This window comes from Seriola dumerili, unplaced genomic scaffold, assembly GCF_002260705.1.
Source record: "Seriola dumerili isolate Sdu_G_001 unplaced genomic scaffold, Sdu_1.0 BDQW01000068.1, whole genome shotgun sequence".
Taxonomy (NCBI): domain Eukaryota; kingdom Metazoa; phylum Chordata; class Actinopteri; order Carangiformes; family Carangidae; genus Seriola; species Seriola dumerili.
The window spans coordinates 1,401,293-1,415,111 of NW_019174323.1; the positions used below are offsets into that span (position 1 = coordinate 1,401,293).

At 39.7% G+C, this 13,819-nt stretch overlaps 2 protein-coding genes across 2 annotated transcripts; both read right to left on the bottom strand.

The window, feature by feature from the left end:
• Positions 1-801: 801 nt before the first annotated feature.
• On the bottom strand, positions 802-4,883 carry LOC111219843 (Golgi apparatus membrane protein TVP23 homolog B-like). The gene is made up of 7 exons (XM_022742672.1): positions 4,806-4,883; positions 3,413-3,486; positions 2,878-3,022; positions 1,993-2,082; positions 1,716-1,841; positions 1,504-1,632; positions 802-1,412 (listed from the first exon to the last, which is right to left on the bottom strand). Exons 1-7 carry the CDS (start codon positions 4,815-4,817, stop codon positions 1,386-1,388), a joined length of 603 nt encoding a protein of 200 aa, XP_022598393.1. The 5' UTR covers positions 4,818-4,883; the 3' UTR covers positions 802-1,385.
• A 1,120-nt stretch (positions 4,884-6,003) lies between these two features.
• trim16 (tripartite motif containing 16) lies at positions 6,004-13,228 on the bottom strand. Its single transcript, XM_022743003.1, has 6 exons — positions 12,477-13,228; positions 9,080-9,175; positions 8,420-8,653; positions 7,628-7,799; positions 7,164-7,259; positions 6,004-6,858 (listed from the first exon to the last, which is right to left on the bottom strand). The coding sequence occupies exons 1-6, from the start codon at positions 13,182-13,184 to the stop codon at positions 6,260-6,262; spliced, it is 1,905 nt and encodes a 634-aa protein (XP_022598724.1). The 5' UTR covers positions 13,185-13,228; the 3' UTR covers positions 6,004-6,259.
• Between the last annotated feature and the right edge of the window lie 591 nt (positions 13,229-13,819).

Genomic DNA, 13,819 nt, shown 5'->3' on the forward strand with positions numbered 1-13,819 from the left:
TGGCCTTGGCTGATAATTGGTTACTAGTTTTTTCTGTGTGCAAAAATGATACGCCATTACTTTGAAGGTGAATACGGCTAACTTTCGGTACCTATGTAAACTTGACGGACCCAAAATGGCGTGGCTTCATTTCCGTATTTATCTGGTGATCCTGAGTGTTTGGAACAAAATCAGCGCCATGTTTATTATATTGATTATTTTGAAGTAATTTTGCGCGGTCATGATAACGCTAGTAGCCAACATGTAGAGGTGCGTAAAATACTAACAAGAAAACGCTCTAACGGCTGAGTCAATACATGTAATGACCCAAACAGAACGCGGGGGGTCGCTGTAGTCAACTAAAGGACCAACACGTGGTTTAATCATAGATTGTATATTAAAAAGTTAAAAAGTTTATTATGTAAACCAAAATCAATTCATTATCACACACATTCACACTTATGGGCACTTTAGACTCGCCAGTTAACCTAATGTGCATGTCCTTGAACTGTGGGAGGAAGCCGGAGTAGCCGGAGAGAACCTACGCAGGCACAGGAAGAACATGAAAACTTCACACAGAAAGGCCCCAGGCCCGGGGTTTGTTTAGGCTGATGTATTGTTACTTTTACTTAAGTAAAAAATTTGAATATTCCTACCACTGGAAAACTTCCTGTTGCAAAATAAAAATACACATTTGAAAATGGAAATTTTTAAGGCTACTTCTCAAGCCGCCAAAGAAAGCTAGCCAGATTTAAGCAATTATATTTTCACAAGTTTTACAGTGAGTAACAATTATTTTCATAAATAAAAACTAACACACTGTTCGGAAAAATGTTACAAATGTATTTGCACAAAAGAAGATGTTGCACATAGTTTCTTTACATACATATTTACAAACCTCCTGGAATACTTTACACTGTTACTTTAAAACTGTGTCTATAATACAAACAAAAAGATTTGTACAATAGCTCTCAGAAACTACATGTTTTATTCTGTTAATTATCATTAAGATGAAAAAGAAAGAGGCAATGAAAACACAAACTAAAGAAGGTATCTGAGGGAGCTGTAAGACAACAGGACACATCAAACGACAATCAGTTGAACATTTCAAACACTTACACCCTTTTTTCACTCATGCATTTACACTAAAGGATCAGTTAAAATTTGTGAGGGTTTATTGCTGAGCTTCAGTTATGGAAAACAGCTACCAGACCTCTGACCTCTCTGTGGAATCTCTCTCTATTGGGACTGGTTGAGTCACACATTACATTCTAAAGAAAAAGTTAAAGTCTGTTATTTTCAGTTCATGTTGCAAAAAGGTTTCTCTCTATGCATCCACTTGCTAAAAGAATATATATTATAGCATTAAGAATAATGCAAACGTGTTCAAATCGCAGAGCTGCTCTCTATGATTCCTCCTCTTTAGACAGCGCCTGCAAAATAAAAACACAACACACATCAAGACTCTGTGGATAACTGACAATCAACGACTATTTAGTGTGTTTTACTCAAAACTGCAGTCACCTGTTTGAGGAACTGTCGTCCAAAGTAATTCGTAGCCATGTTCTTTAGGCTGGTCTTGCCCCCCACTTTACACCGCACATATCCATAGAGGTTGGCCCCTTGCAACACCACACCCATGATCACTATAGGCTGAGTGGAAGGTGACAGACATTTATCATTTGACAATGAAAATGACTGTATGCCAGTTTCAACCTTTAAATCTGAGGACCTACCAGCCATTTAATCCTGAAAGAAAAGAGGGTGCTGAAGGCAAAGATGACCCAGAGGACCGGACAGACAATCAGCCCGAGCCAGAAGATTCGGGACTCGGAATCTGACGCTTGTTGCTTCCCAGTGCCCTGAAAACAGGATATTCTCACAGTTAGGACATCTGCAAATACCATAGGGCCAGCTGACCGTAAACAAGTGCATTTATCAGAGATCAAAGACCCACAGAACAATAACACCAAGCACAAAAAGCAACATGGGACACGCTGAGGAGCATCCCACCTTCCTTGACTCAAACACCCAGTGGCTTCGTCCATCATCGTCCACCTGGTTCCACCACCTGAGACCAACCATCAACCTCCCAGTGATGTTCTGTAAATGTAGATATTTATGACATTATAATAAAATTGACAAAAAAAAAAGTAAGAATGCAACTTACAATTATTTTCATTATCGATTAACGTTGCTGAGTCGGAGTATAATGGCATAGCCCTTTATAATTTCTCACAGCCCATCTCCATAAATCTTGTTTTGTCTGATCGACAAAGATATTCAGTTTAATATAATGTATGACGCAGAAAAGCTTCAAATTCTCACATTTAAAAAGCTGGAGCCAGCAAATGTTTATCATTTTTGCTTTACAAAATAACTAAAATAATTATTCAATTATATAATCAAAATAGTTGCCGATTAATTTTTTGTCAATCGATTAATCGACTAATAATTGCAGCTCTAGAAAAAAGTAATGCCACAAAGCAATTAAGAACTCAGGAAAGTACAGCTCAAAAAGTAAATGAACAAAGGTTATATCAAATTATCATCAAAAAAATACAGTTATAAAATAGAAAATGTATGACCAGTAAATAAAGCCACTTGAGAAAATCTGCACACAAACACATTATATTTTACTTTTTACATACACAAGCATGTGTGTGATGGTCAAGGAAATGAGGTGATAATAATAAAACAGTTTAAACAGATTTAAATTTGAATTTACAAAAACTGCTTTCCTTCATGTTGTTGATTCAGCCCTTTATGTGTCAAGAGTAAAGCTCTCCCCTTGAAGAGGGGGGTATTCATATCCCCTGCTCTCCTTATAATATAACTGTGTAACAACACTCCCTGTTTTTAGAATAGAGAAAATTTATCTTGTAGTAAAAACTTTACCTTTACTGTCCAGAAGTCACATGACAGCAGAAGGATGATTGCGACCATGCAGGCGATGAAACTGCTACTGAAGATCTCGCAGAGCAGGTAGACGAGGATGGCACTGACTCTGAAGAAGAGGTGGAAGAAGGACGCCACTGGATGCCTGGGCACAGATTTTTAAATGCAGTGTTGAGTAAGTATTTTCTACATCTTAGAAATACAGAAGTGCTACAGGGCTGCAACTAATCATTATTTTCATTATCAATTCATCTGCAGATTATTTTCTCATCTACCCAATTTGTCCAAAACAATTACAAAACAGTAAAAATGCCCATTATGATTTCTCAAAGCAACAGGTGAAGTTTTTAATTGTTTGTTTTATTCAGCCAAACAGTCAAAAACCGAAATATATTAAGTTTAATATCATATGACAAACAAAAACTATCAAATCCTCAAGTTTGAGAGGCTGGAGCAAACAGATGTTTGGACTTTTTCTTGAAAAGTACTGGACAAGTGTTAACAGCTTACAGCCTTGAGTCGCCTGTAAACTTACTTAATGTTTTTCTTTGACCTTTTCCCAACATCCTCCTCCGCATCAAACAGAGACACGTCTTCATCATTGGTATCCTGAGGGATCAATAAGGAAGATACTTTAATCCTTGGAGACACACATGTTTACAAAACGATCTCAACTAAAGCCTGATCTTTGTTTACAGCTGGACTCTGCTCATCACGCCACTTAACATTTTGTAACGATTGCAGGCTCACACACTCATGATTGCAGTTCTTATGAATCATTAGGAGAAAAATACACATGCAGATATTTATTTACAAGACATTGTTAGGTATACTACCTGTATCTCCAGCCTTTCATCGTCTCATACAAGATACTATAGCACTAGATCTGCTAATCAAATTCTTTTAAATGTCCAGAAGCTGCACTAAGAGCTTGGCAGAACTGCATTCTCCTATTATGCATCAGAGCCATGGAATGTAATACGATTACTTTAGAAGCACTCCCCTTATTTAATATATTTAAAAGACTCTTGCAAACTACCCTGAAGGAAACATGTTGTTGTTTGTTTTATATGAGTCACTTAATATGAGATGGACTGTGTTCCAGATATCGATGGCTCGATTAATCAATTAATTGCTTTGTCTATAAATTGTCGCAAATTATTATAATTTCCCACAGTTCAAGGGGATGTATTCGAATTTGTTGTTTTGTACGATCAACAGTCCCAAATCCAAATATCTTAATTTTGCTGTGTACAACAAAGAAAAACATTAAATTCTCACATTTGAGAAGCTGAAATGATCCAAATTTTGCTAAAAAAAAAACCCACTTATAATAAAGTGTTACTGTTCTGGGTAACGCTTTAGTGTTATCTTTTCTGTTACATAGATACTGAAGCTGCTAACTGAATGCTACTAGGCCTTTTAAATAAATTTACTAACTTAATTAAAAGTGACTAATATACATAAAACGAGGCGAGGTCCAGTTTATCAGCAGGAGTGTTGTTATCGATTTAATTTGTGAGTTCATAGTTTTGTTTGATCATTATAACGATGTAACAGAGGGGCAACGGAGCTAACTTTAGCTAGCTATCTTAAGCTACCTCGGTGGTAAAGTTTGAATACACGGCTACAGGCGGAAAACAAACACTCTGTTGTGTGTTCATCAGCAGAAAACTGCTCTATTGTGTGGTTTTGAGAGCGTTAAAGTGAAGTTACGTTAACAGTGCAGACGTGTAAATAGCTACTAAACCTAGCATGCTAACTACTTAGCAACATTAGCACGACAGCTGTTCAGCTCAGCTGGTAAATACTTTGTACTGATGAGCTAATTTTACAGACAGTTTTCAGCCATGTTTAACATGACGCTACTTTCACCGTTTGACATATTAGCAGATAAAAGAAAGTATCATTAGAAAAGTGTCACTTACTTCTGTTATCATGTTGAAATTGGAGAAGGCTCTTCCGGTTTACATGCTCAACTCACGTCACTGTGCGCCGGAGTCATGTGACCCACGCGTGCCACGTATTACGCAATACGTCATTTTAGCGTCACGTTTCTATTTTGGTTGTTGAATAATATCTTTAATCTGAGTGTTTACTTTATCTATCTATCTATCTATCTATCTATCTATCTATCTATCTATCTATCTATCTATCTATCTATCTATTAAAAACAGGATGGACAGTTCCACAGTAGACAATTTTCAAAATAAAACAGAGGGAAAACATCTGGACTTAATTTTAGGGTTCAGACATATGAAGAAACTTTATTTTAAACCTTGCATGAAATGGTTGAATCCAATCCTTATGTGTGGGCCTGTACTCTATTGAGCAAACAAAAATAGATTGTGATTTTACTGTGTTACCAACTTTGTGTTGTTTCTTCAATGACGGTCTATTCTACCTTGAACCTTGAACTTGTTCATTCACGACATTAAGTAGGCTACTATGCAAAAGTTTTAAGCACTAAAAGTAAAGTGAGGATGCTTTTAAAAATAAAGCCACAAATAGTTTTTATTTATTAACTAACCCCATACCAAGTGCCGTAAACAGAGAAACAGCTAAATCAAATGCACACTTTAAAAACAGAACCAATTCAAGTGCCATATACTTGGCAGGTAGGTTGTTCCAGCACAGTTCTTCTGTCTCTTCATATGATCCCAGACTCAATGGGGTCAGACCATCTGTTGCAGGACTCTATCTTCTTCTTGTCTCTGAAGATAGTTCTTTGGCTATATGTTTGGGCTCATTATCCTGCTGCAGAGTGAATCTGAGACCAATCAGATGCCTCACTGATGGTAATATGTGATGGATAGGAATCTGAAGTACCTTCAAACTGAAGTAATTTTGATTTGAACATGTCTGAGATCCTGTTGAGCTGTGAATGCAACATCTGAATATCATGGCAGCATTTCAGTGATAGACTCAGGAAAACTATATTTGATTATTTCTGATGTTGAAGCCAAAACAACATCCCAGGTTATCCACCCAACATCTGTGGTCTGAGTGGCAGGTTTTCCATTTATCCACTGGACAATCTCTAAGGAAATCCATAATAAAACTGAACAAAAGGAGTTTTTCTTTTCTTTCTTTTTCTTTTTGCAAATGAGAATACAAAGTTTTATTTGCATACAGACAATATAGGACATTTCTGAATTCACAGTGTGATGAAAAGTACAGTAACAGAAGTCCCAAATATAAACAGGTGTATAAATATGACTTGAGCCCAAATGAGATTTAAAAAAAAAAAACAGTTTATCATATTAGTTTTGCAACAAAAGTAATCTAGTGTAAACAAAGTTAACATGGTAAGACTTTTCATGTTTTCCCTCTTATATATTCCAGATAATAAGTCTATTTTAGGAAACAGTACAGCTGCTGTTCATGAAGTAACAGCTCCGTTTGTAGGTGAGGTGGGAGGAGAGGGGCTTTTGAGCCGTAATGGTTCTCCAGGTGCCACCAAGGCGACGATATTCTCCTTCTTGGGCAGCCAGAAAGCCGGATAAAGAGGCTCCAGGAACTCTGCCTTGTACTCGTGGATGGGCGTCATGGAGTCTTCCACGCCGTAGAAAGCCAGGAGGCCTCGCGTGTAGTCCACATACACCCCGATACGGGTGAACTTCTCCACATTGAGGGGGGTTTCCACACCACTGTGCCAGGCGGAGAAGGTGCGTCCGTTCCACTGAAGACACCAGGAGAAGTCATTCCCCGTGATGCAGCTGTTGCTCTCGTTGCCTTTGCGGTCAATGCTCTTGTAGGTCACACCAATGTGCGTGCCCTCGCCACTGATGTCTACTTCAAAGTAGTTCCGGCCCAGATAGAAGCTCTCTGTGGCAAGAACTTGGCGCCAGCTCTCAAACCGCTCAGGTACATCAGGGTAAGGATGTTGCCATGGAGTCGTGTTAGTCACCTTCCTGTTTTCTTCTGTTAGACGCAGGAACTTGTGAGCTGTAACAGCATCAAAACTAATGTTGGCGGCATCTGGGAGAGGAATTTTAAAATGTTAGTTTACTTGACATTGGCTTTGTTTCTTTGTTAATTTGATTGAATAAAAACTAAAATAGAATAAACAAGGGAATTCTGTGTTTATTAGGCCTGAGGACTGAACCAGAAACCGCTGTGATCAATGATCCTCTCTGCCTTCTAATTCCATTAAAGTGCACAGAAACACTATCACCTTTCAGTTCTTTCTGTTGCCATGGGATTGAGGAACTTTTTTACCATCCTGACTTCAACTACAGTACCTCTGTCCAATGGCAGATATTTCAAACATATAAAACACTTACACTTTAGGAAGTCAGCATGTGTCTCTGGATCTGGTATCGACATGTTCTGTTTCGCTGCAACAATCTCATGAACTGTTGTCTTTATTCCCATTTTGTCTGAAATGGCAGAAAATATATTTGAGCGTCTGAAAACAAAACACAGTTTTATGTTGATTCATGCACAGGGTTCCTACAGCTGGCACAGAAATGCATGAAGGGAAACAAGTATTGGCTGTTTTTCTGCTCCTGTAGGTAACCTGATTTGCATGACACACAAATGAGGTGAGTCATGAAGCACACATGTTCATTCTTACCCAATCAGTGCGGCATTTTTAGACACACGTTATGTCAGGTTAGCTCCAAACAAACGACACACTGGCAGAAAATTCTTAACATGTGTTAACACGCCCAGATGTACAGATACTGGCTGTTACTGCTAGCGTGTAGGCTTCCCTGGCAGCGGCATCTGTGCTGCTTGTTCTTACCGTTCTTGCATGTCTCTTTGACTTTCTCTATGTATGAAGACACGAGCATGGCGCAGAGCTCCTGTGTGGAGTCAACGATCACACGACTGAGGGAGTTCAGACGATCCATCAGGCCGATGTAGACCCCAGGCAGGGAAATATCAGTGGCTTCTTTCTTCCACTCTGAATACTCCTGGAAGACAAACCAGGATTCATAAATTTTTTAGACTTGAATGTAACACGTGTTTCATGGTCGAATCGGTCAAAGTATGAAAAACCTTCCAAACGATTTTTATTCTGATATTTTTCATACTTTTTATGAACCTAATTCTAATTAGCAAGTACATGAACTTATCTATATTTATATCATCACTGTCAGCACTTTCCTGCAGTATATAACAAAAATTCCTAACATAATGAATCAAATAAGACCTGGACCTGGATAAGCAGCAGATAATGGATGGATGGATGAATTGGCAAGAAATAAATTTATAGTCCACATATGAATTTTACATAAGAGATCTAGGACAATGGTACTGGGTATTCTTCAGCTACTTTTGGCTGAAATCACACCCACTAACATTGTATAAGTGCTGTTATTGCCAATGGCGGGCTGGAAAAAATATTTAAGCCCTTTGTAAATAAAATGTAACTGTGACTTTTTAAAACCTTCTACTGCTTTTTAATCATTTTTCAAGACTTGCAGATACCCTGACAAACACGGTGTCATCCAGGAACAAGAACATGAGGGTTCTTTATCCTTGAGAAACTATCGATGGCACCATGTCTCAGACTCCATCCTGGTGGTGTTACCTGTAAGAAATCCACATCATTTTTGTTCCTGGAGAGCTTCTCCATCTGTGCCTGAGTCTTCTTCAGCTCCGTGCACCTCTGCTCCAGGTGGACCCGGATGCCCTCGGCTTGCCTCAGCGCCTGCTTCTCCTCGCCCTCCAGGATCTCCGTGACCTCCCTCTTGGCCCTCTCCACCACCGCCTGCAGCTCCTCAAACTGGCTGTTGATCACCGCCCGTACGTCAGTCACCGATTGCTGCAGGATAGAGTTTTTTTAATTTCTCATCAAATATGGACTGAGATCTCTTTACATCCTGAGAGAGAGGAAGTTACGAATATGAAAGCAGTGACAAATAACAGCTAAGGCGTGCATCAGATCACATGACGTTATGTAACTGCAACTTTACTAAGGGGACACTTCATTACCTCATCATCACCCGAAACTACAGGAAAAACATGGACTTCCTCCCACACCGCAGGGAAGCCTTTCAGGTTTGGGAGGCGCTGATACCTCAGCCTTTATAAGCCGGAGGATTCTCAAGCCAAAAATAGAAGACGCCAACTCATTTTGACTAACTCTTGTGACATTCATGTGACACACACACACACACACACACACACACACACACACACACACACACACACAGTGAGATGAGGTTTGAGATGAGTCATATGTGTTTACCTCTATGGTGACTGTGTTTAATTGAAGTTTGTTGATAGCGTTCTCTGCTGCTGTCACCGTCTTCACCATCTCAGTCTGCTTCTCCCTCAGTTCCTTCTGTAAACACGAGAAGAAGAAGAGAACAGACCTCAGCAAGTCTCCGCACAGAAACCACAAAAACCATGCTGTAATGCTGAAAATATGCCCGATCGGAAAGAATATGTACGTGCAAATGTAAACTTCTGTGTTTCTGTTTCTTCAGGAAAATTCTGTTGCTTCCAATTTTCCCTCTACTCTGTAGTAAAGTCACACATCCTGTTCTACACTCCGATATTTGTGGTTTTCAAGGCACTTTTTGTTTTGAAGATTCAAGTCTGAATTCCTCAGGCAGGTCCAGGCAACTCTAGAGCTGAAGCTGGTGCTCAAGGAGATTACTGTTCCATAAAGTTTAGGCCCTACGGGGAATGCTACATTTCCTTTGTTTCATATGGCGAGACGGGCCATCAAGTCCATGTTAAAAATTAATCAACCTTAAGTTTTTTAAAGCTACTATATAAATACCCCACAGCTAAAACATGTACTAATAATATACCTAAGAATTTATGTTGGAAAGGGGTACAGGATGTTCTCTGTCCCAGCTCTTTGTATCAGTTTTTAAACTACTTGCAGGAATATTTAAATAGCCACATGCTACGAGTGTTAGCTAGTAAGGCTAGTTATGTATTGTGTCATGCACACACAATACAAATGTTTAGCCCACATGGATTTATAAGACAACAACAGCTGCAGTGGTGAGTGTGACAGAAACACTTTAATGTACGTTAAAATCAATATAAACTTATTCGCAGACAATTCTGTGATATATTTACCCAAGGAAAAATTCATACTTCGCTTGAGTGTTTTGTTGTCTCAAGTTAAAAAAAAAATTATATTTGTGATCATATGTACCTGCTCTCAACCTCAGTCACCTGATCTCAACTTGAACCAAAGCAGATTTTACACTTTCTGCTGAAATTCAACTTGAAACCTTAGTGACTTTAAAACTGTGCTTAAAACTAATTCTTATAATCTTCAATTTCTACATTGGTAGTTCCATATGTTCCACAACACTTTTGACCCCTACCTTGAATTGTACCACTGTATTAATATTTGTGATTTTTTTGTGTTTGTTTGTTTTTGTCACATCATCTTGGGAAGTTCTTTACAAATAAAGGATATTATTATCAGTGATGGAAGGGGTTCAAAGTCTTTATGTGCTGTTACTTACCTCCTGTGAGTATATAGCATATATAAAGCTAACGATATGCTACACACTATATAGTATATCATTGAATTATCATTATTATTTATGCATTAACGCTTCAACAGCATTTGACTCTTGTTGGTTGATGTGGAGCTGATTTTTAACTATTTGTATGATTATTTTCACTATAGACTAACCTGCTGTTTATCTAGCTGATCAATCTGTTTGGTTTGTAAAACATCAGAAAATAATGTCTTGTTCTGTCCGACCAGTAGTTCAAACCTCAAAATGATTTGATGTTCATTGTAATTTAGGAATTAGTAAAGCAGGAAATCCTGCGATCTGAGAAGCTGAAACAATGAAATCTTTATCATTTAACTATGTTCTGAAGTTATTTCAGGAAAACTTCTGAAAAAAATTCTGGAAATCCCTCCTGAATAGAGGTAAGTGCTGTTAAATGCTGTTGTGTAATGCCGGATGTTTACCTCTCTACTCTACGTTTATGGGTTTATTTGTTGTTTTGTATTTAACTAAATTTAAAGCCCTTCAGTGGACAGTAGCATCAAACAAAGCAGAGGTCTGAGTCATGTAGAGAGTTCTCCAAAAAGTAGAGTTTCTAAAATGGAACATGAGCTCTGAACAGGAAGTTATTTCACTCTATTGTCTTCTATGTTTTTCTGAGTGTTGGTGTCTGTCCTGTGGAAATAAATGTCTATGAAAAGGGAGCAGGGAGAGTTGAAAAGTGTGAGTTGATTTCCTCTTTAGCAGCATCTACTTTCATTTAAACTTTTGTAGTATTAATTCCCTTCTTGTTTTCTATTCATTTTAAGACAAAGTTTTGCAGGACGGTAGCAGACACTGGTATTTTCACCTACATTTCCAAACAGCATACTGACACTACGCGCTTCCCTGCAGTGTTTGCTCTACAGCTCTAATGAAGCAGTTTGAGGTTTTGCAACAACACACTCTGCAAATAACAGGTGGTGGCTAAGAGCTACAGATCTGTGCAGGAATGTTGACCGGTCTGAATCTGAGGGTCATGAACTGTCAAAAAGAAAGAGACAAATGACACTTTAGCTGAAGCTCAAGCGTTCTCTGCGTCAGAGCAGCTAAATAGATTCTAGTATCAAGTTTCCAGACTGCTTCAAAGGCAAATAATGCTGTTAATCAAACACGGCGCGAGCTCATTACATGACCTTTACAATGGATATTGAGTCAGAATTACTGGTTTAATTGGATTAAGTATCGAAAGCTGCATTGTAGGATGTGGGAACAACCGCAATGTATTTTGGAGATACAGCTCATCCCCTCTGCACCGGCGCTGAAGGTTACATCTATCAAAGCCACTCAGTCAGACATGTGAAAGCACCAGTGTGATACTTTAAGGATTACTTCTAAGCTCCTCATATTAAATTACAAATGGATGGCACTTGTTCTGTCATATTTTATTCATTTAATCTTGAAAACTTTTATTTACTCTATTTTCTTTTATGTTTTTATGTATCTGCTCAGACCGTGGTGGACTCCTCCTTGGCCACATATCAAAAAATAAACAACAAAAGACAAATACTCAGCAAGGCTGAATGTGAGATTTAAAAAAAAAAAAAAACATACTTGGTCTAAAGTTCAAAAACTGCTGCAACTAAGAATTATTTACATTACAGATGACTTTTTTTGATAAATCAGTTAATAATGTCGTTTATAAAATGTCAAAAATATGTGAAAAATGTCTATTAAAAGTTCCTGGAGATTAGTTTTGTCCAACCAACAGTTAAAAACCAAAGAAATTTAAAGTGATAGAAAAGAGAGAAAAGCAAAGATTTAGACCAGCAGTTCCCAACTGATGGGTCAGGAAACTTAAAATAAACCTGTGGTGAGAGATGATTAAAGTGATAAAAGGAAATAATCTGTTAAAGAAAATTATATATTTTTTCTGACTTTTTTGGCTGTTTTTCAAGTGAAATATTGGAAGCTTCCCCCTCTACATGTTTCTAAAAGAAGGCAAATCTGAGGAGAAGACGTCCACACTGGGATATAAACTGTGATGTTGGGTTTGGCTTTTAACTCATTCTATTTTCTAACTGGACAAACTAGACCAAAGATGAACATGAGAAATCTAGACGTATGAACTCTCAGTTTTGAGGGGTTCTAATTAAAGTATACAAGAACACTTGCCTCTATCTGCCGCCGAGCCTCCACCACAGGGACGGTGTTGTGGCCCGTGTGCTCCTCCGCCACGCAGTCCTGACAGATGCAGCAGGCATCGGCGCAGCAGAAGATCTCCAGGGGCCACTTGTGGCTCTCGCAGGTCCTCCTCTCGATGTCCCTGAGCGGCTCCACCAGCCGGTGGTTCTGAAACTTCGGGTTCTCCAGGTGAGGCCGGAGGTGGGCCTCGCAGTACGACACCAGGCAGGTGAGGCAGGACTTGAGGGCCCTGCAGGGGCTCTCGATACAGGAGTCGCACACCACATCGTCGGGGCCCAAAGGTTCCTCTTTCACCTCTTCATCTTTTGCCTCCTCTTTTTCTCCAGTTTCTGACTCTGCTTCTTTCTCCTCCTCCTGATCCTCCGGCTTCTTGGGGTCCTCAGACTCCTTCAGATCCTCTTGGATCTTGATCTCCTCTGCGATCTTAGAGTCCTGATTCTGCTCCTCTTTGCTGTTAATCACCGGAGCTTCAGCTTTTGTTCCGTTCTGTTTCAGAGCATCAGGTTCAGGCTTGTCAGGACACTGCAGACACTTGGGACACGCTTTGTCCCCGAGGCAGGAGCCACAGACTGAGGGACCACAGGCCGCCGGCTTGTCTCCACTCGGCACACCTGGGCAGACAGCACACAGTTGCTGTTTGGAGGTGGGAGCTGCTTCTACAGCTGCTGTATCTGCCATGTCTCCAGTGCAGCTCCCAGGCTTCACTTCCACTCTTGAATGCCCTCTGGAAATAACTGGCTGAGCCGCTTCAGTTCCTGGATCACACTGAAGAGCCTGGAAAGCCACACCTAGACAATGTCAACGTCAGTCCAAGGCCTTATAGTTTGAGTCTAAATGTTATCCGCCCCCTCAGCACTCACATGCAACCAGGCAGACAGGCCAGCAAACAGTGATACACACCCCCATGCACAATCACTGCCCTCCCTTCCCCTGAAGTAAAACAGAAACCACAGGGTGGAGCTCGCGCTGCAAACGAGGAACACAGAAGTGTAGAGTTTCATTCCTCCACATGCATTGTGTTTGATCATAGACTGAAACTCACAAGTTCAATTGTGCACACACACACTTCTTTACTCACCGCGCTGATGAAATCACCGAGTGCACTGTCACTCACAGTCGTATCTGTCCTGAACCGATCTCCATGAAACTGAGGAAATCATCGCTGCAGCCTTTTGTCTGCTCAGCCGCTTCCTCTCTTCCACATGCCACATTCCTGCTGCTCCAAAATGCCAAGTGGAAAATCTAATGTAAACCAGTGATTGAATGAATCAGCATGAAGCATAGAGAAGAGTTCAGAGCAGACACTGCCACCC

What these genes read in the sequence shown, in the direction of transcription:
- LOC111219843 (XM_022742672.1), bottom strand. An exon ending in GGGTGTTTGAGTCAAGGAAG is followed by an intron (nt 1,842 to 1,992) that starts GTGGGATGCTCC and finishes TCCTGTTTTCAG; the next exon opens with GGCACTGGGAAGCAACAAGC. An exon ending in GACGACAGTTCCTCAAACAG is followed by an intron (nt 1,413 to 1,503) that starts GTGACTGCAGTT and finishes TTTATTTTGCAG; the next exon opens with GCGCTGTCTAAAGAGGAGGA.
- trim16 (XM_022743003.1), bottom strand. Translation starts at nt 13,184, where the DNA reads ATGGCAGATACAGCAGCTGTAGAAGCAGCTCCCACCTCCAAACAGCAA. An exon ending in ATGATGTGGATTTCTTACAG is followed by an intron (nt 7,800 to 8,419) that starts GTAACACCACCA and finishes TTTGTCTTCCAG; the next exon opens with GAGTATTCAGAGTGGAAGAA. An exon ending in ACATGCTGACTTCCTAAAGT is followed by an intron (nt 6,859 to 7,163) that starts GTAAGTGTTTTA and finishes TTCCTCTCCCAG; the next exon opens with ATGCCGCCAACATTAGTTTT.